Raw genomic sequence first — 25,692 nt, forward strand, 5'->3', positions numbered from 1 at the left:
TGTGCACAAGACAAATGCAATTTATGCATCTGTACATAGCGATTTGGAGCGAAATTAGGCTACGAAAAGAATGCAATATTAAAATGAAAAAGTACATCATGTTCACACACTAAATACAGGGACAGAAAAAAGTCATTCATCCCAGAATCTGTTCTACCATTCAATCAAATCATGAGATAAATCTTAAGTGAATTTAGTGACATTGCTAAAAATATGAATAGTATGGGATCAAACAAAAATCAAACTCAATTTTCACATTTTCAATTGGAATAGCCTCAGTAACCTTTTGGGAAAGAATCTTTCCATTATCCTTTGGCTGAAACGTGCTTTGAGACATCATACTTGATACAGACAAGCTTTAATTTTATGGTTGTGCCCTTTTATTCTGAACTCCCCCAAATAAGGAAGATCTTTATTCTCAATTGGACTGTCAATTACTATCATCACCGAAAGCATCCCAATTAGATCACACAATCTATGAGGCTACTAGTCAAGTGTGCGGAACACCCCATAATTTAATCCTTTTAGACCCAATATCAATCAGGTAAATGTGTAATGCAATTCCTCTGAAGTTAGAGTGTCCTTTAGAGGGCCATTGCCCAGAACTGTATGATGTACTCCAGATGTACTCTAAGCAATGTCTACAAAACTACCACACAACTTCCATTCTTTTGCATTCAAGCTTCAGTGAAATGAGGGCTGTCATTTTGTTTTCTATCAGCTTACTGGTTTATAGTCAGGTCTGAGGGTGCACCCATTACTAACTCTCCTCCTCCTCAAATTTTGGCTTCTTAGCATTTAGAAAATATTTGGAACTATCTTTCTGCAGTCCAAACTGAATTACCTTGCACTTACCCAGATCTCTGTCTGTCAGTGTTTTGTCCATTCTCAATCTATCAATGGAACTTTACAACATTCTGTCCCAACAACGCTATTTACTATAATACCCAACATTCATGATGTCATCAAACTTATGCAGTTCTCAGTGAGGGAATGGTTGATTATGGCCTAAGGCCTTACCTGATCCTCAATCGTGCAGGCAGTATAAGGTGGACAGGAAAGCACCAAGTGAATTTTCAGAGTGGTTAGAGACAAAAAATCTGCAGATATGGGAATCCAAAGTCAAAAGACAAGAGGCTGGAAGAACGCAGCAAGCTAGACAGCATCAGGATGTGGAGAAGTCAACATTTTGGGTATTAACAATTTTCAGAGTGACTTTACTGGCCCTCCACTTCTAAACCAGCTAATGGGAGATACCATAAAATTCGGTGTTGAAAAGTAGCAGTTTCAATCTAATCTTAAGTCACATTTCAACTCCGCCATCTCTATTTTGAACAAATCACATCTCTTATTTTAAATCTAAATTTTGTTGCAAGTAGATTCAGAAAAGGGTGATCACTTGTTCAAGCTGAGAATTTCTATTGTCTAACTTCACAACATAGCCCTCACCAACAGAGGGAATAGTTGGCTTTCTTAATATTTTGCCTGAAGTGAACAATTGTCTTTTGTCATACGACTGTCACTATTTCCTAATATTTAATGAACACATGCACCAGCTGGTTTCTGAAACTGTTTCTACCCTACTGTTGTTAGAATACTGAATGGACTCAAACTCTTAACATTCACCTGTACCTGTGTTTTTGTTTTTGCCGCTGTTTACCTATTATTTACTTACCTGTGCTACTTAACTCTATGATCTGCCTGTATTGCTCGCAAGACAAAGCTTTTCACTGTGCCTTGGTATACGTGACAATAAATTCAATCCAATTCAATTTAATTCCTCAAACACGAGGTTTTCCTGCTCCTCCAATGTTCAAATTCTCATTCCCTGGATTGAGATTTCTTTGCTCAGAATTTTTTTGGTATAATTTGTACACAATCTAGTTTATACAGCCAAAAGTAATTAAAACACCTGAAGGAGTTAGACTGTTGTGCCTGTGCTTGCCTTTCATTCATGCAATTCAACATAACCACTCCACCTTACTCTACCCTGGCTCTGTATTTTTCTCTGCTCTGTTCACCGATTATTCCATTATAAGAGGCAATATGGCAAAGCATTCTATACTCAAGTTGGGAAATGCATTAAAAAAACTAACTTCTTTTGACCCAGTGAGCATTTGAGATGGTTGCTTCTGCATTCTCTGGCTCTGCAACCAGAGAAAATAATCTTTCCTATTCACTGTATAAGAGCTCATCATAACCTAAAAATCTTCCCTGCTTCAGTAGAAATAATCTATAAATCTGGTTTCTCTTCATAATTGTAAAGGCTTATCCTTGTTGGTAAATCTATGCTGCAGACTTTGTATAGCCTTAAATTCATTTGCTACACATTTGCTACAGCTTGACTTAATTTGATTTGATCTACAATCGGTTCTGCTATAACGCACGTTTCTTCAACGCAAATTAGCTTTAACGCGATTGAAGAATTTAGATAGTTATTTGTAGAACATGAATGTTGGTTTAAATGTTGCAATTATTGCATAATTTTCTTATAATGTAAGATTGCATGAGAATGGAATTATCGCATTATATCATAACCAACTGTATTGTAGTCACATGTACCTAAGTATAGTGAAAAGCTTTGTTTACGAGCAGTGCAGACAGATCATAGTAAGCAAGAATACACCGATCAAAGGGAGTTGAGACAGAGTGAGGCATACAGGTTCCATTACACAGGAGGTGCACAAAGCAAGATCAACATTATTTGAAGTTAGACAGTCTATTCATCTGTCAAATAAGGCCAGGTAAAAAGCTGTTCTTGTGTTGCTGGTGCATATATTCAAGCTTCTGTATCTTCTGCCTTCCAGGAGAGGTTGTAGGAGAGCATTACTTGGATGGGAGTGGTCTTTGATGATGTTGGCAACCTTTCCACGGTAGCGAGATGTGGAAATAGAGCCCATGGATCAAAGGCTGGCTTCCATGATGGTCTTGGCTGTGCACACAACCTTTTGTGGTTTCTTATGGTCCTGGGCAGAGCAGTTGCTGATCAGGCCATTATGCACCTGGACAGCATGCTTTCAATGGCGCAGCTGTAAAAGTTGGTGAGGGTCCTTATGGACATGCCAAATACTCAAAGTTGCCTGAGGAAGAACAGGTATTGTCGTACCTTCTTGACCATCGCATCAATGTGGCAAGTCCAGGACAGGTTGTCAATTATCATCATTCTTTGAAGATATACCAAGCAAAGTGAATAATGGGGATCCTGCAGTATGCATGGACTTCCAGAACACATTTAATGATGTGCCACACAAAAGTTTAATAAGCAAAGGAAGAACACAAGTGGTTAAGAGTAATATATTAGCTTAAAAGGAAGGATTTGCTAACCTACAGAAAACAGACAGTCAGGATAAATGCATCTTTTTCTGGCAAGCTATAACTAATGGGGTGCCATAAGGTTTGATTCTTGGAGCCCCAACTATTTACAATCTGCCTGAATGACTTGGACACAGATAGAAGGAACTCTGGCCAAATTTGGAGGTAACATTAAAATAGTGACACAGTAAGGTGCAATGAAGAAATAAGAGATTTAGAAATGGATATGCATAAAGTTTGGTGAATAGGCCAATATTTGGCAGGTGGAATTTAACATGGACATGCTTCAGGTTATCCATTTTGGTTGGAAGAATAAAAAGACAACTTATCTGAATGGAAAGAAACTTCAAAATGCTTTGACGCACAGAAATCTGTGTGTTTTCATGCATGAGTCACAGAAAGGTAGTAGGCAAGTACAGCAGGTAATAAAGGAGGGCAAATGGAATTTCGGTATTTCCTGTGAAAAGAATAGAGTATAAAAGCAAGGAGGTATTGTTGCTGCTCCACAAGACATTGAGGAGTCTGCATCTGGAGGACAGCGTCCAGTTTTAGTCATAGAGATGTATAGCACGGAAACAGACCCTTCAGTCCAACCCGTCCATGCCGACCAGACATCCCAACCCAATCTAGTCCCACCTGCCAGCACCTGGCCCATATCCCTCCAAACCCTTCCTATTCACATACCCATCCAAATGCCTTTTAAATATTGCAATTGTACCAGCCTCCACTACTTCCTCCGACAGCTCATTCCATACACGTACCACCCTCTGTGTGAAAAAGTTGCCCCTTAGGTCTCTTTTATATCTTTCTCCTCTCAGCCTAAACCTATGCCCTCTAGTTCTGGACTACCCCCACCCCAGGGAAAGACTTGGTCTATTTATCCTATTCACGCCCCTCATAATTTTGTAAACCTCTATAAGGTCACCCCTCACCCTCTGATGCTCCAAGTAAAATAACCCCAGCCTTTTCAGTCTCTCCCTATAGCTCAAATCCTCCAACCCTGGCAACATCCTTGTAAATATTTTCTGAACCCTTTCAAGTTTCACAACATCTTTCTGATAAGAATGAGACCAGAATTGCACATAATATTCCAACAGTGGCCTAACCAATGTCCTGTACAGCACAACATGACCTCCCAACTCCTGTACTCAATAGTCTGACCAGTAAAAGAAAGCATACCAAATGCCTTCTTCACTATCCTATTTACGTGCGACTCCACTTTCAAGGAGCTATGAACCTGCAATCCAAGTCTCTTTGTTCAGCAACATTCTCTAGAACCTTACCATTAAGTGTATAAATTCTGTTATTGGGTCCATTGACCCATCTGGTCCAGATCCTGTTGTAATCCGAGATAACCCTGTTCGCTGTCCACTACACTTCCAATTTTGGTGTCATCTGCAAACTTACTAACTGTACTTCTTATGTCACATCCAAATCATTTATGTAAATGACGACAAGTAGTAGACCCAGCACCGATCCTTGAGGCACTCCGCTGGTCACAGACCTCCAGTCTGAAAAACAACCCTTCACCACCACCCTCTGTTTTCTACTTTTGAGCCAGTTCTGTATCATATGGCTAGTTCTCCCTGTATTCCATGAAATCGAACCATGCTAACCGGTCTACCAGGGGGAACCTTGTCGAACGCCTTACTGAAGTCCATATAGATCACATCTACTGCTCTTCCCTCATCAATCCTTTTTGTTCTCCTTACTTGAGGAAGGATATAACTGCATTGGACACAATTCAGAGAAGGTTCATGAGACGAATTCCAGCGGTGAAAAGCTTCTGTTATGAGGAGAGATTAAGCAGTTTAGGCCGATACTCGCTTGAGTTTAGAAGGATGAGAGGAGATTTAATTGAAGTATTTGAGATGCTAAAAGGGATTGACAAAATAGATGTGAAGCGGACGTCACTCCTTGTGGGGTAATGTAGAAAGAGAGGTAACAGTTTTAGGCTAGAGAGTGGCAGATTTAAAACAGATGAGAAAGAAATACTTCCCTCTAAGGGTAGCAAATCTATGGAATTCACTACCCCAAAGTGCAGTGGATGGCAGGACCCTGAATAAACTTATGATAAATAGATTTTTAATTAGTCAAGGGTTATGGGGAGCAGGCAGGAAAATGGAGCTGAGGCAGAGATGAAATCAGCAAACAATTATATGCAATAGTGGTGTGGACTCAAGGGCCTGAATTGTGTACTTCTGCTCCTACTTGGTTTCTTCTAACGAATGCACCTAAGTAGAACTTTCAGAGAGATCTGAACAGAGTGCATGAGCGAACAAATGAGATTTAAATTTTTAATTGGACTAAGGCAAGGATCTCAGGACACAATAAATAGGCAGTTTTTAGCAGTTTGTTGAGAGAAGGGAACCACCGAGGGACTCAAAAGAAAATCAACTGTGTCAAAGGTCATACATACCAATATTTGAATGATTTCCTCAGGTCTTTTATCATCAACCTCAATTCCATTAACTTCCTTCAGCTCGTCTCCAATATGGATAAGACCTATTTAACAAGAAACATTTCAACTGTGTATATAAACAGGGGCAAGTGATGGGGTTGTGGCAATGTCACAAAGCCCAAGCTAATAATCCAGAATTCAAGAAAAAGCAGCTCTTAGGAATGGTGACAACGAAGTCATTAGTGAACTAGGTGGGTTTTTGCAATAATGTCTTGAACATAGGAATAACCTTAGGTCATTTAACCCATCAAATCTGCTCTGCAATTCATTTAGAACTAACTGAACACCACTTTCCCACAGAACTATGGCCTCTCTGTTTGATGGCAATGGAGAGAGTAGGAGGGAATACCATGAGCACCAAGCATACCTAAAGATTAGGCACTAACCTGGCAAAGCTACAACAGAAAGTTACATGCAATAGCTAGAGCCAAGCGATTCCACAAACAGATCAGATCAAGTCTAAGCTCTGCATTCCTGCCACATTCAGTCATGAACACTGATGGACGATTAAATCACAAAATAGAGGAGGAGACTCCCCATCCTCAACGATGGGGTGCCCGGCACATCAGAGCACAAGACAAAGCTGAAGTGTACTGTCATAACCACTCAGCTCCTGACCTCATTATAGCCTTGGCTGAAACATGATCTAAAGAATTCAGCTTCAGAGATGAAGTGACAGTGAATGGCCATAAACAAGGCAACATATGACCATTTGATGGAGCAACAGCAAAATTGAATACATTGGGAATCAGGGGGAACTCTCCTGATTGGAGTCATACTTAGCACAAAAGTGGAAGGTTATAACACTGGAGGTCAATCATCTCAATCCCAGCACAACATTGCAATTATTCCTCAGGAGAGTGTCCAAGGCGAACCATCTTCAGCTGTTTCATAAATGACCTTCCCTCCATCATAAAGGTCAGAAGTTGAGATGCTCACCAATGAATACACAAGATTCAACATATTCACATCTCTTCAGATACTGAAGTCCACATTGCAAGATCTGAACAATACCCAGGTTTAGTCCAGCAAGTGACAAGTAACAACCAGCACAAGTGTCAGGCAATGGTCACTTCCAATGAGAGAATCTAACCATTTCTTTTAACATTCTATGACATAACCATTGCTGGCACTCCCCCAGCAACGTCTTAGGGTTTACTGTTGACCAGAAACCAAAGTGGACCAGATATTTAAATGCCACAGATCAAAGGCTAGGAACTCTCAGGGCAAGTAACTCAAGCCCAAACTCGCCAGAGTTTTTCCAACACGTACAAGGCACAGGTTTGGAATTTAATGGAATATATTAAATGCCTGTCTAACTGTACTACCAATGACACTCGAGAAGCTTGTCAACATCCAAGACAAAGTAGCCTGCTCACCACTTTAAATATTTAAGCTCTCCACCATTGATGTCTGAGTAGTGGCAGTGTGTACTATCTACAAGATGCAGAGCAACAGCTCACCAAGTCTTTTGTGACAGCGCTTTCCAAACCTGTAACCTCTACTACCTAAAAGGACAAGATCGGCAGGTACATGGGAACACCTCCACCTGCAAACTACCTTCCAAACCACACAACATCCTGACTTGGAACAATATTGTCATCAGTTCATGGTCAATGAGTAAAAATCCTGGAAATCCTTTCCTAACAGCACTGCAGTGTTTCAAGAAGGCAGCTTACCAATGCATTCTCAAGAATACTCAGAAATGAGAAATAAATGGTGGCTGAACCAACAACATCCAAATCCTATAAACTAAAAAAAATAGCAATTTATGTTGCCAATTCTCAACTACTGGGTTTTGAAAATGTTCCACAAAACTGTGCAAACAATAAAATTGTACCACTTCTGTCTGCAGCTCCTCCTCGCATGATTCTTGCCACAACAATAGCACCAGTGCTTTCATCTCTTCGTATTGTGGCTCCCTATCAACCAAAGAAAAAGAAAATGAACAGGAACCCTTCACAAGACTATAACTAAGCAAAGTGAGGAAAGAACTTCAATACCAAAATGCTAGTTCTCAAAATATTTACTTCCAAAATAATGGTTTCATTTTTTTTGTAAATATATACTTAAAAACTTTGATGATTGATTAAAATGAAACTCCCAAAATAATATTTTATTCTCTATAAGTACAGAGATTGTTTTCAGTTATTATTACAATTATATTTCGTTGAATAGACAGTCTGGCTTCAACATCACAGCTTTTTTTTTTAATGAAAGCACCTTATGAGGAGAACTAACATCAATGAAATGTGAGAACACTAAACTTTGAGTCGGTGAAGTCAATGTAAGTGGTCGTGAGTGATGCACGATTCAGTAATGGCAAATGCATAACTGAATTTTTAAAGTGTACTGAAAGCATTTGAGACCAACTAAGACTAGAATTTCAGAAAGAGATCTTTACAGAAATGTTAATAATTGATATTGAAGTTAGCATCATAAAAGGAAACGTTGAGATTATGGAACATTGATAAAAGAATTGGAATACAGATATTTGTTTTACACTTCAATTATAATTAATTCATTTTAACTACAAAATATACCACAGAACAACAAACTTTAAAGCATTTTCAGACTAAACTGTGATAAAATACAACAGATCTAATTTTGGTTATTTGAATACCATATAAACTGAAAGATACATATCACTGCTCAATAATTTATGCCAGTTTCTTAAATTCAATTAACATTTTTTTGGAAATTTTGAGCATTAATTCAGGAACAAATAGAAAGTCAATGACCAATCTGTTATTAGCAATATCTATTGGGCTTAACAATCATCCAGTAAAAGTTACAAACAAGAAATCTAGAAATATAAAGGACAGACAGCATCTATGGAGAGAGAAACAAAGTTAACATTTTGGGTCAACGATCCTTTCCTCTCCAAAGTTGCGGGCTGCTGAGAATTTCAGCAATTTCTACTTTTAATTTCAAAATTCCAGTAATCCATAGCCTTTGGATTCAGTACGTACTGGAATTGGGCTAAAAGAAACTCACATCTATTATTACATGCATTTAGATTATAAGAAAGGAAAACAACTGCAAGCAGGAAATAAAATTAACACATGGAGATTTCGGAATGAGATGTAAAGTCATGTCAAAAGAGTAGCTAATGAAGAAAAGTCTCAAAGGAAGGAAGGAAGGACAGACATAAAGCATTCTGCAGCTTACAGCCCTTATGGAAAATTTTAAAAAGAAAATTTTTTTAAAAAAGCAGCTTTGAAAAATAAAACGTTTCTTTGGAACTGTACTATAATTTTCTTCTTACATGAGGTGTTAATCAACAGTGTTGATCGCAGGGACAGGGAAGCAGCCAGCTCACTATGCATTCACTTCAGTACATAAGTAGCTCTTTGGCCACTCCTTCTACCCACCATAATTCTGCAGCAGTGCAAATAAGCACTGTAGAAACAACTACATACCTCTCACTACTGCTCAAATATCATATCGAATCTGGATTGGAATATGAAGACCTATGTTTAATCATTTTTTTTAACCAATGTATGACCCTGTCCACAATTTAAATTTTACAAACTTGGACCCACTTCCTCCAGTAACAGGTAGCGTATATCGCACAAGTCCCCATTACAAGGTGCACTTAAATAAATATAGAGTCATGGAGATGGTGCAAGAGACAGGCTAAAGAATTAAAAGATATCTACCAGCTGCTAAAATGAAAATACTGTGCAATTTCAGATACAGATGGATATATTGCAACAGGCTTTTAGGCAGCCAGAAAAGAATACTAAAGAATACAATCGAAAAAAGCAAATTTACCAGAGGCTCTTTGTTTTTAACAAGTCGAATTATTTTCACTGAATCTTCATCATCATCAAGATCATCAGGCATAGGGGGCAATACAGGGTCATAATTCTTCATAGCCACTGTGTCATGAACCGACAGTAAAGCCTGTAAATATGCAGTTAATAAGCCATTAGTGTGTGATGTCAAACACGTTTTAAAAAGTAACTGTTTAAATTGCAGAGATTCATGAACTGTTCGAATTTAGCCTCATATAAAAGCAGATGTTTGCTTTACTATGGGTTTTCTTTGTGAAGTAAAATTACTGCAAAGGAAATACATCTCAATATTTCAAAAAGCTGAGGTTTGAACATTTTCTGTCCACTTCTGACCACATCCAAACAAGTATCTCACTCAAAATAAAAACAGAAAATGCTTGAAATACTCAGCTACTCAAGCAGTATCTGGAGACAGAGTTAACTGTGGAGCCTTGTTGTATCCAAAGCTCTGGAGGCAGGGGTCATTGTGTCACACAGTATGGAAACACACCCTTTTGGTCCATCTTATCCATGCCAATCAGACTTTCCAAATCTTGCCTGGTGAGAACAGACAGCCAGATGGGAAGAATCCCCAAGGTTCCTAAAATCCAGTTCCTTGATCAGGCACCAAACACCCTTGATTGAGGATTCTTCTCTAGCACACACAAATCACAATGATTCAAGTTCCAATTATATTTACATCATAAGCAATACATGCATTGTTCACTAGTTTTAATGCCTATAATCAATGCCTAATTCACTGCCATAGAAGGCTGTGGAGGCCAGGTCATGAAGTATATTTAAGATGGAGGTAGATAGGTTCTTGATTGTCAAGGAGTTCAAGGGTTAGGGGCAGAAAGTGGGAGAATAGGGTTGAGAAACATATCAGCCACGATTGTATGGTGGAGCAGACTCGATGGGCTGAACGGCCTAATTTCTGCTCCAATATCTTATGACCTAAACCAGTTACTGACCACAAATGTTCAAGATTGCACCACTTGGACACAAGAGGGTGGAAATGATTGCTCTACCAGGGTGAATGACCAGAGGGAAGAAGAGTATTGGTTTAGAGGTGCTTGCCAACAACGGTAGAGATAAATATGTAGTTGATTCCATCAGTTGTTGCAGCAATGTTGGTGCATGTCAGGCCAAAGCCTCCAGTTAGAAATGCTGAATGCTGCAAGATGGTTATGCTTCAAAATGCCCAATTTAATTTAAAGTGAAACAGAACTTTCTGTAAGGGGATGACAAGTTCATACTAAACTTATTTAGAGAGACAGACCCATGATGTGATTGCCATGGGGAAGTAAACTCAGACCAAGAACAATTGAAAAGGAAGTGACAGATTCACATCTTGATACAGAAAAAGGAACGCTACATTTTGGAAACTTACACAGAGATATAGGGGGAGAGAGAGACAAAAGAATTATTGCTTTGAAGAGAAACAACTACTGCTGTTAAATGCAAAATGCTTATAAAAGTTTGTTTTCTCTTGAAAAGCAAGGACTTCTGGAAATTTAAGAAACAAGTCACCAAGTTGTGCTTTCCTGGAGGAAGTCAGTTCTACATCACCCTGATTGATTAGAATTATTTTTCAGGAGGGCACAGCAAGATTCAGTGTGATGGCAGGGAGAAGTGGGCCAGCTGGAAAGGTGGGATTAATTAGGACTTAATCTTTCTTTGCTGAATGCTTATCAGGACAGTGCACAAAGTAACAAAGTCTAATAAGGAACATCTCAGTTACATTGCAAAACATGAATTACTTTACAACCTTGCTTCGTGAATTAGTTCCCTATAAGGTAATATAGCACTCCCAAGAGATAATCAATTCTACACTTCTTCATTTTTGAATTCTAACAGTCTTGACATGAAGGCTAACATTTCATTACTTTATAGTGATGCAGGTGCACCATTGATCAAATTTCTTTGTTTCCACAGTTCATCTCTTACTACCAGGAAATGTTGTATACTCGAGTCTTTCAGATCTACAGTGAAGGGGTGACTTCCCCCATTTTGAACTATAATGCTATTTTTCTAAGCTTTTTCTTCAACTTTATGGTTGCCTCTTTCTCCCATGTGTTGAATCCAGTCAGCATCACCAATAATTAGCTCTTTTATTACCAAACCAACTTTCTAATTGTTCTTTTCACTTCTCATCTTCAGCCTCTTTCTCTAAGTCCTCAAATATGTTGTCAGCTGCTTTCTCCTTTTCCATTTTTTCTAGAACCCAACGTATGGACTCCTCAAATCAAATTTCCAGCCTGCCATAGTACTGAACCAACAGATCAGATGCAAAACAAAAACAGAAACTGTGGAAGAAACCCAACAGGTCTGGCAGAACCTGTGAACAGAAATTAAGAGTAACCATTTCAAGTTCAGTGAACTTTCTTAAAAATGGATGGTCACGAGGAAAAGGTGGTGCATATGCTAAAAGGACAGGATGGCGACAGGGTGAACAAAGGAGTGAATGATGAGGCAGAGGCAGAGTCGAGAGAGAGAGCGAGAGAGAGAGAAAATGACTGATAAAGGGATGGATAAATGGTAAGCGAGAGAGTGAGAAAAGCTACTAATGGGGGCTGAAAGTGGGTGAAAATGTGTTGACTGTGCCGAAAACAGGGCCTGGGATGTGGGATTGGGTAAAGTACACAGAGGAAGATGTTCAACTTCTAAAATTATTGAACTCAGCTCTGATCTATGCTCTATAATTCTACCATACAAGTTGTTTAGATTAGATTAGACTTAGTGTGGAAACAGGCCCTTCGGCTCAACAACGACCCGCCGAAGCACAACCCACCCATACCCCTACATTTACCCCTTACCTAACACTACGGGCAATTTAGCATGGCCAATTCACCTGACCCGCACATCTTTGGACTGTGGGAGGAAACCGGAGCACCCGGAGGAAACCCACGCAGACACGGGGAGAACGTGCAAACTCCACACAGTCTGTCGCCTGAGTCGGGAATTGAACCCGGGTCTCAGGCGCTGTGAGGCAGCAGTGCTAACCACTGTGCCACCGTGCCACCCACAAATGTGAATGGTAGTGGATAATCAAACAACTCATTGGAGGAGAAAGCTCTACAAACGCCCCCACTCTCAATAATGCATAACCAGAAGATCAATGCAAAAGACAAGATTTAAGCATTTGCAGCAATATTCAGCCAGAAGTGCCGAGTGATGATCTGTCTCAGCAACACAGATGCCAGCCTTCAATTAATTTGATTCACTCCATCTGATAGCAAACAATGGCTGAAGTATCTTGACAATATTCTGACAATATTACAGAAGACTTACGCTTTGACAAATTGTGATGACAAAATCCAGATATAGCAGCCTATTTGATTGCCACTCTATTCACCATCTTCAATATTCATTCCCTTCGTCTCTAGCAGGAGTATTTATCAACTGCAAGACCATAAGACATAGGAGTGGAAGTAAGGCCATTCGGCCCATTGAGTCCACTCCTTCATTCAATCTGGCTGACGGGCATTTCAATGCCACTTATCTGCACTCTCCCCGTATCCCTTAATTCCTTATGAGATTAAGAATTTATCAATCTCTGCCTTGAAGACATTTAACGTCCCAGGCTCCGCTGCGCTCTGTGGCAATTAATTCCACAGGTCCACCACACTCTGGCTGAAGAACTTTTCCTTGTTTCGGTTTTAAATTGACCCCCTCTAATTCTAAGGCTGTACCCACACGTCCTAATATCACCTCCTGATGGAAACAAATTTCCAGCGCCCACCCTTTCTAAGCCATGCATTATTTTGTAAGTTTCTATTAGATCTCCCCTCAACCTTCTAAACTCTAATTAATACAATCTCAGGATCTTCAGCTATTCATCGTATGTTAGGCCTATCATTCCAGAGATCGATCATGTGAATCTCCGCTGGATACGGTCCAGTACCAGTATGTCCTTCCTGAGGTGTGGGGCCCAAAACTGGACACAGTTTTCTAAATGGGGTCTAACCAGAGCGTTATAAAGTCTGAGGAGCACATCGCTGCTATTACATTCCAACACTTTGAGATAAATGACAAATATTACATTTGCTTTATTAACCACAGACCCAACCTGCAAGTCAACCTGTAGAGAATCCTGGATGAGCACTCCCAGATCCCTTTGTACTTTGGCTTTAGGAATTTTCTCACCATTTTAGAAAATAGTCAGACTTTGTATTCTTTTTTCTGGAGTGCAACACCTCGCATTTGCTCACGTTGAATTTCATCAGCCATTTCTTGGACAACTCTCTTAAACTGTCTAAATCTTTCTGCAATCTCTCCAGCTCCTCAGAAGTATCTGCCTGTCCGCCTAACTTCGTATCATCGGTGAACTTCACCAGACCCAACACTGAACCCTGTGGGGCACCACCTGTCATGAGCTGCCATTCCACAAAAGAACCTTTTATTCCAACTCTCTTTGCCTTAAGATGCACTGTGGTAACTTACCATGGCTCGCTCCTCCAAAGTATCTTTCAAACCCATAACCTCTACCACCTAGAAGGGCAACAGCAGCAGATGCAAGGGAACACTGGGACCTGGAAGATCTCCTTCAAACTTCAATCCTTTCTTGTAATTACAGTATTGTTGCCGGGTCAAAATCCTGGAACTCATTCACAAAGAGCACCTTGAATACACTGATATCCCAAGGGCTGCAGAGATTCAAATAGGGTGCACATTAACTACCTTCTTGAGGGCTAGGAGGGATAAGACAGCTGATTCAGCCAAAAATGCCCAGATCTCATGAATAAATTGAAATATGAGACAAAGGAGATTTGGACAGAGCCTTGGTGAGGCCAATTTGCAGCATTATATACAACTTGATTTTTTTTTGAAAAAAGTATATAATTGAGATAGAATGCTGGCATGTAAGGCTCATCTTATTGCAAAAAAAATTAAACATGTTGAGCATTTACCAGTTGAATTTTAGAAGATTGAGAATCTTATTGAAACATGCAAGAGCCCAAGAACATTTCTCAGACAGGATGTTTCCCCTTCTCAGTGAGACTAGAACTGGTGGGGGGCAGTTCTGGAAGTCTTGCTTTTAGGTCACAGACAATAATTGTTTTGCTCTTGGCTGTTAGCTTTTAATTTTTATCCCCTAGAAAACAGTGGCAACTAGGTCATTGGACTTATGAAAGGCCGAGTTACATATATTTTTACTAAGGACTTAAGTGTAATAGGTAGCAGATAGAAAATTGGAATTGAAACTATAACCAGATAAGCCATGATTTCAGTAAATAGTACAGTTCACTTAAAAGGCCGAATGGCCACTGTAGAAAGAGATTTTAATGAATATGTTGGTGAGCATCTGACATGAGGTGTGATGTAACTCTGACTGTGGCCATGTTGCAGGAGCATGCCAGGAGGCTAGGACTTACAGCACAGAGCATGATGCTCTGCTCAGCCTTACCATCATATACAATCTACTGATAAACTTTATTTGAAAGTAATTCAGAAATCTGGCCTAAGCTTGCATGAACTGAGGAACCCATACTAGGACTTCTGTTCTGTTCCCAAATCCTTAAATTTTCATAAACCACAAATGATGAATCCATCCCTCATTGCTCACTGAGCTGAAAGGTTCATTTTCAGATGTTTCGTCACCATACTAACATCATCAGTGAGCATCTGGTGAACCACTGGTGTTATGATGCACTTTCTATTTGTGTGTTTAGGTTTCCTTGGGTTGGTGATGTCATTTCCTGTGATGATGTCATTCTTGTTCTTTTTCTCAGAGGATAGTAAATGGAAGTCCAAGTCAATGTGTTCGTTGAAATGCCATGCTTTTAGGAGTTCTTGTGCATGTCTCTGTTTGGCTTATCCTAGGATGGATTTATTGTCCCAGTCAAAGTGGTGTCCTTCCTCATCTGTAAGTAAGGATACTAGTGAGAGTGGGTCATGTCTTTTTGTGGCTAGTTGATGTTAATGTATTCTGGTGACTTACACACAGATGAGGAAGGACACCACTTCGACTGGGACAACACATGCATGAGAATTCCTAGAAGCATGGCATTCCAACCAGAACTCTATCAACAAACACATTGACTTGGATCCCATTTCCCACCATTCTATGAGAAAAAACGCAGGAAATGACATCACCACTGGAAATGACATTATCAATGCAAGGAAACCTAAACACAATTAGAAAGTGAGTCATAATACCAGCGCTTCACCAGAGGTTCACTAATGATGTCACTTTGTATGGTAACGAAACATCAGAAAATGAACCTTCCAGCTCAGCCAGTAAACTTACATCCAGAACCTCAACCTGAGCCGCAAATCTTCTCCAAACTCGCTGATGGCTTAAATTCTTCAAATGCGTTATCATCAATTTGCACTGAAGAAACGCATGTTATGGCAGAACCAACCGTATACTGAATAGATATGATTCAAACAAGGACGAAAAGTTCCAAGGGATGGATTCATCATTTGTGGTTTATGAAAAAAATTTAAGCATAGTATAAAACATAAACAAGAAGGCTTACAATTGCAAGAGGATAGATGGCAGCTCAGAAAACTGGACAACACATAAAAGTAGTAATGCATAACTACGATTAACAAGAAGGGAAGAGCACAGTATGAAAGAAAGCTAACTAGAAGAATAAAAACAGATAGTACAAGTTTCTTCAGATTTTTAGAATGGAGTTAACAAAGTGACAGCTTTTGCAATGCACAAAATGCTGCTGGGCGCTTGACCAGCATTCAGCAGTAAATGTTTTTTCAGAAATTTACAAAGACTCCATTTTCTACCATTTCAGCAAATATCACTAAATGGCTGATTTTAAAAGGGAGACAAAGTAGGAAACTACACAACTCTTTCAAACTCTCTTCCTCAAAAGAAGGTGGAAGCAAAATCTCTGAATATTTTTAAGGTAAAGGTCGAACGATTTCTGATTAGCAAGGGGCTGAAAAGTTATCGGAGATCAGCCACGATCATATTGAATGATTGAAAAGGATCAAGGAGTTGAGTAGCCTACTCAAGCCCTGTATTGATATGATCGTTCATCCTACTATTGTAAATTAGCAACTATGACAAAGTCTGCCTTTAAGATGATGCCATACCAGTTATGTAAATACAACTGGACTATCATTCACTTGAGTAGCAATACACAGTCTGCACTGACACAGAGTTCGAATTGGCTGGAATTTCATAGTATAAATGGTCTAAAAATGCAAATTGTTAAGTTTTGGATTGATGTACAACTCTCAGTCCAACTTCACTTCAATTTTTTTTTAAAAAATGCTTCACAAAGTAATCCAGTTCTGTATGGCTGTAAGAACTTGATTTAAATTGCCTTGACAGTTTTTGCAACGCACACTACCCCGCCCAGGCAGAAAGCAGCCACATTGGGCACTAAATGTTGTTTTAGAAATTTACAAAGACTCCATTTTCCACCAAATTCAGTGGGAAAGACCACAACTGGATGTTAACGCTACCAGACAAAAATATTAACTTGGATCGTGCTCTGTAGACTAAGCAAAAGCTGCATTCAGAAATGCACATAAAAGGTACTTTGAAGCATCACCGTTTCTGGTTTTCTAAGTGATTTGTTTGAAGCACATCACTGTTTACTTCCATGATTGGCTGACATGATGTGCAAAATTGACTGTTGAACTTGGCAATATCAGCTTCAATTATCATTCTGGCGCACAAGCTTAGTTGAGACACCCTGGATGGTTCCTTGTAAGGTTTTATGCTCCTTTAGAACATAACGGTGCAATAAAAAGACCATTCATTCCATCAAATGTCTTCCTTATATCATCTACCAGATCATGCTAATATAATGCCCTGATTCAAAAAAGGAGGGAAAGCAGATGATAGGAATCTGTAGACCAGTTATTTTATCATCTGTCATTGAGATTGGCTATAATCCATTAGTAAAGAAATAATATAAAAAAAGTAGGGGTGCTGGAAATCAGAAACAAAAACAGAAATTGCAGAAAACTTCAGCAGATCTGGCAGCACATGTGGACAGAAATCAGAGTTTATATTTTGGGCTGACCCTTTTTCAGAACTGATGGTTGTTTAGGAAAAGGTGTTTATGATGTGCGGGGGGTGGGTGTTAAGGAGTAAATGATAGGAGGAGATAGAGCTCAAAGAGAGAGAACAACAGTTGGACAGACAAAGTGGATAATCATCAGCCTAGGAGAATGAAGAGCTGCTTGCTAATGGAGACGATTCGTGACTAACAATAGATCATGGGGAATCCAAAATGGTAGCATCCTGTTAGAATCGCATTTGCTGGGCTCCGCGCCACAACACTGACCCAAAAAACTTGAACCAGTCCCATTCACTGTGAGTAACAACACAGTAAAGGAGCAAGAAACCCAAGAAAACAACTTACTTTTGTCCTTGCTGCTGGAGAATGCCAAAAAAAAAAGAGGACGTGCATCCAGGGCCATGGCAATGGCCCAGCCCTCTGAAGCAACAGGCTTCCTTACTCACCAGACCCTGGTTGAGGAGCTGGCCAAATCTCGAAGTCCTGGGGGAGCAGGGAAGGGGAAAAAAAATTCAAGGAGAAGTTGGCTCCTGTATCTGCTATGCTGCAAGACCTGGGAAAAAGGACCGACGAACTCAAGCACTGGGTTTCAGGGGCAGAGGCAGAGACTGACTCCTCCAAGAGCCAGATTGAAGTCCTGGAAACACAGGTCCATCGTCTGTTGGATCTGCTAGACAATCTCGAAAACAGTGGCAGAAGAAAGAACCTGAGTTTTGTTGGCATAACGGAGGGGACAGAAGGCGAGCGGCCGGTGGAGGTCTTCGAGAAGTGTTTCTCAGAATGCCTTAATGTGGAAGCTGGAAAGGGAAGGATAACAATTGAGAGCGCCCACCGGATCGTGGCGTGAAAGCCAAGTGCAGATCAGTGCCCATTTCCTGTTCTGGTAAGGTTCCACCATTACAAAGGCCAGCAAAATGTCATGGAAGCCTATAGAGCACGAGGGAGGGATTCAAGGGCATTGGTATGTGGTGGCTCCAGGATCACGTTCTTTCAAGACTTCTTGGTGGCAGTGATCTGGAAATGGAAGTCTTACAATGGCATCAAGAGGAGATCGAGAGTGCTTGCGATCGAGTATCATCTAAGATATCCAGCAGTGCTTTGAATCAATCAGAACGGATCCATACAGTTGTTCAACTTGCCAGAGAAAGTGAAGAACTTTGTGGACATGTTGACTTAAGTCAAACAGCCGAATAAGTGTAGAGGACAGAGATGTTTGGGTTTGTTCTTCTTTAAAAAAGACTTGGTGGAGTCTCCTTTCTGGTGATAAGTTTTGTTAAATGACATCCGGGATGGATATTTATCTTTATGTTAAGGAATGAGTGACGTATTTCTTTTTAGTTTACTTGTTTATAGTCCTGAACTTGCTCTTGGTGTTTCTTTTTCTCTACTGGGTGGTTGGTGTGTGTGGCACGACCCTAGCTGGGAGGAGTTGAGAGGACGGTTGGAATGTAGGGTTGTAGGATGTGTAGGTACCCCCTTTGAATGGGAGGTAAATTCCTCCAGTCAGTGTCTTTGGCAATTTTTTTTTGTTTTTCTGATTTTGCTGTATATAGTTATTGTAAGTTTTGTAGATTTGTTGGTTGTTGTTATTTTAGTCTGCGTAGTTTTTGGGTTTTGTGGATTTTTTTGCATTAAAGCTCAGCGATCTGTAGTTCAGGTTCTTCCTCTCTGGAATCTAAATGGTGCTATAGAAGGTTATGGCAAAGGATGTGTTTAAGTGATGCACCTAGAATATGAAGGGAAGACATTTGCCTGTCAAGAGGAAGAAGGCATTTTCCAGCCTTCAAAGGGAGAGGGTGGATGTTGCCTTATTACAAGAAACACATCTGGATGATGCAGAGCATTTACAGCTGTAACAGATGGGTATGACCAGGTTTATTTTTCATCTTTCACTACAAGGAGTACAGAGGTGCCCACTTATTTAGAAAGAATCTCCCACTTAAGCTGTTAAGAGTGTATTAAAGACACACACAGGAGATTGTAATCCTTAAAGCTTTGATTACATGGGGAAGAATACAGGATCTTAAATGTTTACTGTCCCCCGCCCCACCCCCTTATATTCTTGACAGACATATTTTCTAGACTGGTTAATCTTGCATCTTGGCATATTATTGTCAGAGGGGGTTTCAATTGTCTAACAGACCTTACCATGGACAGATTGCCCAAAGGCCCTCTGACAGCTTCTTTAAGATCTAAACAATTAAGTGATTTGTGTGCTGGATTGGGGTTGGTAGATGTTTCGAGGCACCTTGACCCTTCTGGCAGGGACTTGACATTCACATAAATGCCATACCAGGATTGATCTTTTTCTGAACCCCCTGCAGCACATCTGGGCTTGGTGGAGTCATGTACAACTGGCAATATCACTATTTCCAATCACACCCCAGCGTATTTTTTTTTAGATTACTTACAGTGTGGAAACAGGCCCTTCGGCCTGACAAGTCCACACCGACCCGCCGAAGCGCAAACCACCCAGACCCATTCCTCTACATTTAGCCCATTCACCTAACACTACAGGCAATTTAGCATGGCCAATTCACCTAACCTGCACATTTTGGACTGTGGGAGGAAACTGGAGCACCTGGAGGAAACCCACGGAGACACGGGGAGAATGTGCAAATTCCACAGTCTGAGGCGGGAATTGAACCCGGGTCTCTAGCGCTGTGAGGCAGCAGTGCGAATGGTTAAGAGAAAGAATACTGTGGTCGTCTCGAGACACTGGTGACTGGACTCTTTCAGACTCAAGGATAGCACGTTTATCGAATTCTTTTCTATTGAGTTCAGGGCTTTGTTTAAGATATTAAGTCAGGCTTGGCCAGTAGCTCATCCATTCTTTGGAAAATAGCTAACGCTTATATGCCAGGGCTTGGTTATTTCCTATTCAGCCAGTTAGAACTAGCTGACAGGTGAGCATACTTTGGCAGGCCTTCACTGGCTAAACTGAAGAGATCACTGCGCTCTGGTCTACACTGAACTCCATGTTCACATGGACAGCCAAAAAGGAGCTTACATTGTCAAGTCAAAGGTTGTTTGAGCATGGGATAGGCCGGGCAAGTATCTTGCTAGGAAAAAGAATGTCCCCCCACTCCTCTTCCCCCACCATTATCTTGATCAGGGAGGACACTGGAAATTTAACCTACAATTCTAATAAGATTAATGCACATTTCAGAAATTTTACTCTGAAAGCTGTGAGAGTGGGCGGGTTAAGATGGAGTCTTTTTTTAAACAATTTGGACCTTCAGGGAGTGACCTCTGAACAACAGTCTCTCCTCAAAGCCCCATTGTCAGAGAAAGAGGTGCAGGAGGCTCTGAGTAAAAAATGAGGTCTGCAGATGCTGGAGATCACAGCTGCAAATGTGTTGCTGGTCAAAGCACAGCAGGCCAGGCAGCATCTATTCCTGAGATGCTGCCTGGCCTGCTGTGCTTTGACCAGCAACACATTTGCAGGAGGCTCTGAGGCAGCTTCAGAATGGAAAGGTGCTGGGTCCTGACAGGCTTCCCAGTGAGTTTTATAAGGAAGTTGTAAGTATATCGTCAGGGCCAATGCTTAGTATGTTTAATGACTCTCACAGTTGTGGCCACCTCCCACCATCTCTAAGAGGGGCGAACATCTCTCTCATTCTTAAAACAAGGGGAAGCCTCTGGAGGACTGTGCTTCCTATAGGTCCATTTGACTCCTGAACATTGACTTCAAAATCCTATCTATGATTCCGGCATTAAAGCTAGAAACTGTACTGCCCTCCATCATTGAGGACGACCAGACAGGGTTCATAAAAGGTCACAAATCGATGGATAATGTCAGGAAGTTAGTTAACATGATCCAAGTATGTCAACAGCGATTGATACAGGGGTTGGTGATCGCCATAGTTGCAGAAAAGGCACTTGACAGGTTCAAGCGGCCATATATTTTTTATACTTTAAAGCAGTTTGGGTTGGGCGAGACTTCTGTCAGGTGGGTGGAGGTTTTGTGTAGTGACCCTCTTGCCGCGGTCCACATCAATGGTGTGCGGTCAAGCAATTCCAATATTTGTAGGGGCAGTCGACAGGGCTGTCCCCTTGTCACCACTGCTTTTCATATTGGTGATCAAACCATTGGAGGCAGCAAAACGTAGGGATCCCAATATAACCGCACCAGAAGTGGGGACGAAGTCACAGAAGATCGCATTATATGTAGATGACGTTCTCGTCTCCTTATTAAACTTCAAAAGTGCCACACTTGATTCAAAACATCAATCTACTTGGTTGCTTCTCAGGTTATAAGATCAACCTTGTGAAATCAGAGGCCATGCCCATGGTTGATCTCCTCAGAGTGCCTGATCCTGACGGTGGATCTCGGTTTCTCTTTAGATGGTCACAGGAAGGCTTTTTCTACTTAGATATATTTATTAGTCCAGTTTTTGATCGGCTACTTAAAGCCAGTTTTGCCCATTTATTTGACAGAATCAAGCAGGATCTTCGTAGAGGGGGGACGCTTCTGATCTCTTGGTTAGGTCAGATAACCCTCATTAAAATGATATTCTGCCCCACCTGTTGTATCCTTTGTGAATGCTTCCTCTGCTTTTTATGAAGCAAATTATTTAGAAGACTGAATGGCTGGTTCAGTTCTTTTATCTGGTATCGTAAGCAACCCCTAAGTAAATTTACTAAACTGCTGTTACCTTACAGACTGGGAGGAGTGCACCTCCCAGATATCAAAAACTATCAGTTAAGCTCGTTGCTATCTTACGTGAATGACTGGGCCCGGGGGGGACCTTCCCTCACTTTGGTCGGACGTCAAAGCATGTTAGGCAAGCTGCCCCCATATTGGCCTGCTGTTCTTAGACAAAATGAGAGCATTTAATGAATATTGCCATGGTCCAATAGTAATCAACACTGTCAAGGCATGGAGGGCAATGCGTCAGGGTGAGGGCAATATTGCCAAAACATCATTTTTGACAACCATAGTTGGTATGCTGGGCTTTCAGCCAGGGATGACGGACTCTGGGTTTCAACTCTGGGCAGCCAGAGGCATGTCTTGCCTGGGTGATTTATTTGAAGGGGACACATTGATGTCCTTTGACCAGTTGGCTCTGAAATATGAGTTGCCCAGTGGGGACCTCTTTAGTTTCTTTCAAATTAGAAATTTCATACAAAAAGAGACCACACTTCTAACTGGTTCTTTTAGGTCCGACATGGAGAAGAGGGTGCTGAGTGCTGATGATACAGTAACTGTTAGCAACGCTTATGATCTATTGGGAGAGGGTCACTTGGATGAGATCGAACGGCTCTGTAAGATATGGGAGAGGGAGCTGGACGTTGAGATCTCTTCTGAAATGTGGGAGGTTATCTGGGAAAATGCAAGGATCTCTATTTGCAACAGAAACCATGCCTTGCGATTGAAGATTGTCCACAGGGTCCATTTGGCCGCAGCCAGCCTCGCTAAATTTAAAGCGGGACCATCTCCAATGTGTCCTAAATGTAAAGAAAGAATGGGCATGCTTATTTATTGTCTTGGTCCTGCTACAGACTGTGGCATACTGGAGCACTGTGGGAGGGAAACTAGAGAAGGCCTTGGGGACGGAGGTGGAGATGGACCCGGTATCTCCTCCTCTTGGCTTTGTTAATTCCCTTTCATTAGATATACACAAAAAAGGTCTATCAGTATCCTCACTTCTTGCGTAAGAAAGAATATTCTGTTAGGGTGGGTGTAGGAAAATACCCTCCGGCTGGAGGGCTGGAATAAGCTAGTTATGGAGCACATTCCCTTGGACTTTCTTACGAGTTTGGTGCACCATATAACTGAGAATTTTTATGAGATGTGGCAGCCCCTTTTTGGTCTACCTGGGTACAGATTTGTCCACCATACTAATAAGAGCCTTTATACTGCATGGCATTTCTATGTAATGAATGTGGTATCCAGAGGGGAGGCACTATGAACACATGAATACGTATAAAGTTATGGGCTTGATGATCGAGGGCTACTGCTTTGTTTCGTTGAGCTGTGCTATTATTATTATTACAATTAAGATTCTCCTTTTTAAGCTTAGTTATTAGTTTTTTTTTAAATCTATGTAGTTAATGGGTTTGTTTTTTGAACATTGGTTTGAATTGTTTGGTTTTGTAACTGTTGCAATATTCAAAAAAGTCATTTCTCCCTTTTTTCAATAAAAATATATTTAAACAAAAAAACAATGGGTTGTGTGTAATAACAGACCATATGATAATAAGGCTGGTGTGTGGGGCTTGGGGTAAGGACATGGGAGAAGGTATCTCAAGCCCTAAGACTGTTAAACTCAATACAGAACCCTGTAGAGTGCCCAAGCTGAAAATGAGGTGCTGTTCTTCCAACTTGCACTGAGCTTCACTGGAGCACTGCAGCAAGCCTGAGACAGAGATGTTGGCTGGGGAACAAGGTGGTGTGTTGAAGTGGCAGGCAATTGGAAACTCGGTCTTTTCTGCAGACAGAATGTAAATGTTCTGCCAAGCAGTTACCAGTCGACGCTTTGTTTCCTCAATGTAGAGGAGACCACATTGTGAGCAGTGAATACAGTAAACTAGATTGAGTGAAGTGCAGGTAAAGAGCTGCTTCACCTGAAAAGTGTGCTTGGGCCCTTGCATAATGACAAGGGAGCAAATAAATGGGCAGGTGTTACACCTTCTGCAATTGTAGAGGAAGGTGTCATGGGTTGTGCACAGGCGGGAGAGTGTTGCAAGTGTAGGAGGAGTGGATTAGGGTATCCCAGAGATAACAATTCATGCAAAAAGCTGATAAAGGAGGGGAGGGGAAGGCAATGTGTGTGTCTGGTGGTGGTATCCCACTGGACGTAGTGTCAATGATGGCTAATGATCCTCTGGATATGGATGCTGATGGAATGGTGAGGATAAAGGAGACCCTATCGCTGATGTGAGAGGGGAGAGAAGTGGGGAGGGCTGACGTGTGGGAAATGGGTCAGACCTGGCTGAGAAACTCAGTTGAGGAAGAAGGTGGACACTTTGGATGCCACCTTGTTGAAGCTGGCATCATCAGAACAGATGTAACAGAGACAGAGGAACTGACAGAATGGAATCTTTACAGGAGGCAGGGTGTGAGAATGCATAGTCAAGGTAACTGTGGGTTTGGAGTGGATGTTGGTGCTCAGCCTACCCCAGAAATTGAAACATGTCAAGGAAGGTAAGGGAGAAGACAGTGATGGACGAGAGAGCTGAGAGCAGGGTGGAAATTGAAAGCAAAATTGAGGGAAGCCAGCATTGATGATATAATCAATATACCAGAGAGTGAGCTGTGGGTGGGGGGTGGAATATGACAAGAACAAGGAATGTTCCAAGTACTTTACAAAGAAACTAGCATAACTGAGGGCCATGTGGATACCCATGTTCACCCCTAGGACCTAAAGAAAATGAGAGGGTTTAAAAGAAAAGTTGTTCAGAGTGAGGATGAGCTTGTCCAAGCGAAGGACAGTGATGATGGATGGGGACGGTTCAGAAAAAACAGAGAGCCCGGAGACCATCCTGATGGGGAATGGACATGTAAAGGGATTATATATCCACAGTAAAGAGGAGGCGGCTGGAGCCTGCAAAGTGCAAATTCTAAGACTGCATCAAGTGTCAGAGGAATAGCAGATGTAAGAGGGAAGGGACTGGACAAGGGAAAAAGAAAATTGAGTCAAGGTAGGAAAGTAATAACAGGACATTGAGAATATCAAAACACAACCCATCCGTCAGCATGATTTTATGAAGGGTAACTCATGTTTAACTAATTTCCAAGACTTTTTTGGAAGATGTAACAAGGACAATGGATAATGGGGATCTTATGCATGTGTATATCTGGACTTCCAAAAGAAATTTGATGAGGTGCCACTCAAAAGGGTAACACACCAAATAAGATCACATGGGAAAAGGGGTAATTTACAAACTTGAATAGAGAACTGGCTATCAAGAGAAAGAAGAGAATCAGAATAAATGTGCCTTTTTCTGAATGGCAAGCTGTAACCAGTGGGGTGTCACAGAGTTTGGTTCTCAGATTCCAGTTATTTACAATCTAGATTGATGACTTGGATGCAGGGAAAGAAGGCACTATAGCCAAATTTGCAGATGGCACTAAAATAGGTAAGAAAGAAAGTTGAAATAAAAAAGCAATTCCAAATAGATATGGATAGGTTAG

At 41.0% G+C, this 25,692-nt stretch overlaps 1 protein-coding gene across 4 annotated transcripts in view; it reads right to left on the bottom strand.

The window, feature by feature from the left end:
- The window catches only part of mpp7a (MAGUK p55 scaffold protein 7a), a 419,376-nt gene that overhangs the window by 114,480 nt on the left and 279,204 nt on the right, over window positions 1-25,692 (bottom strand). For all 4 annotated transcript variants that reach the window (XM_060825040.1, XM_060825039.1, XM_060825038.1 and 1 more), the window contains 3 exons: window positions 9,551-9,682; window positions 7,614-7,695; window positions 5,732-5,817 (listed from right to left, as the gene is read on the bottom strand). In XM_060825040.1, the coding sequence (XP_060681023.1) occupies window positions 5,732-5,817; window positions 7,614-7,695; window positions 9,551-9,682 (300 nt within the window). The remainder of the gene's footprint in view (window positions 1-5,731; window positions 5,818-7,613; window positions 7,696-9,550; window positions 9,683-25,692) is intronic.

The sequence above is a fragment of the Hemiscyllium ocellatum genome, chromosome 5, assembly GCF_020745735.1.
Source record: "Hemiscyllium ocellatum isolate sHemOce1 chromosome 5, sHemOce1.pat.X.cur, whole genome shotgun sequence".
In the NCBI taxonomy this organism is placed as follows: domain Eukaryota; kingdom Metazoa; phylum Chordata; class Chondrichthyes; order Orectolobiformes; family Hemiscylliidae; genus Hemiscyllium; species Hemiscyllium ocellatum.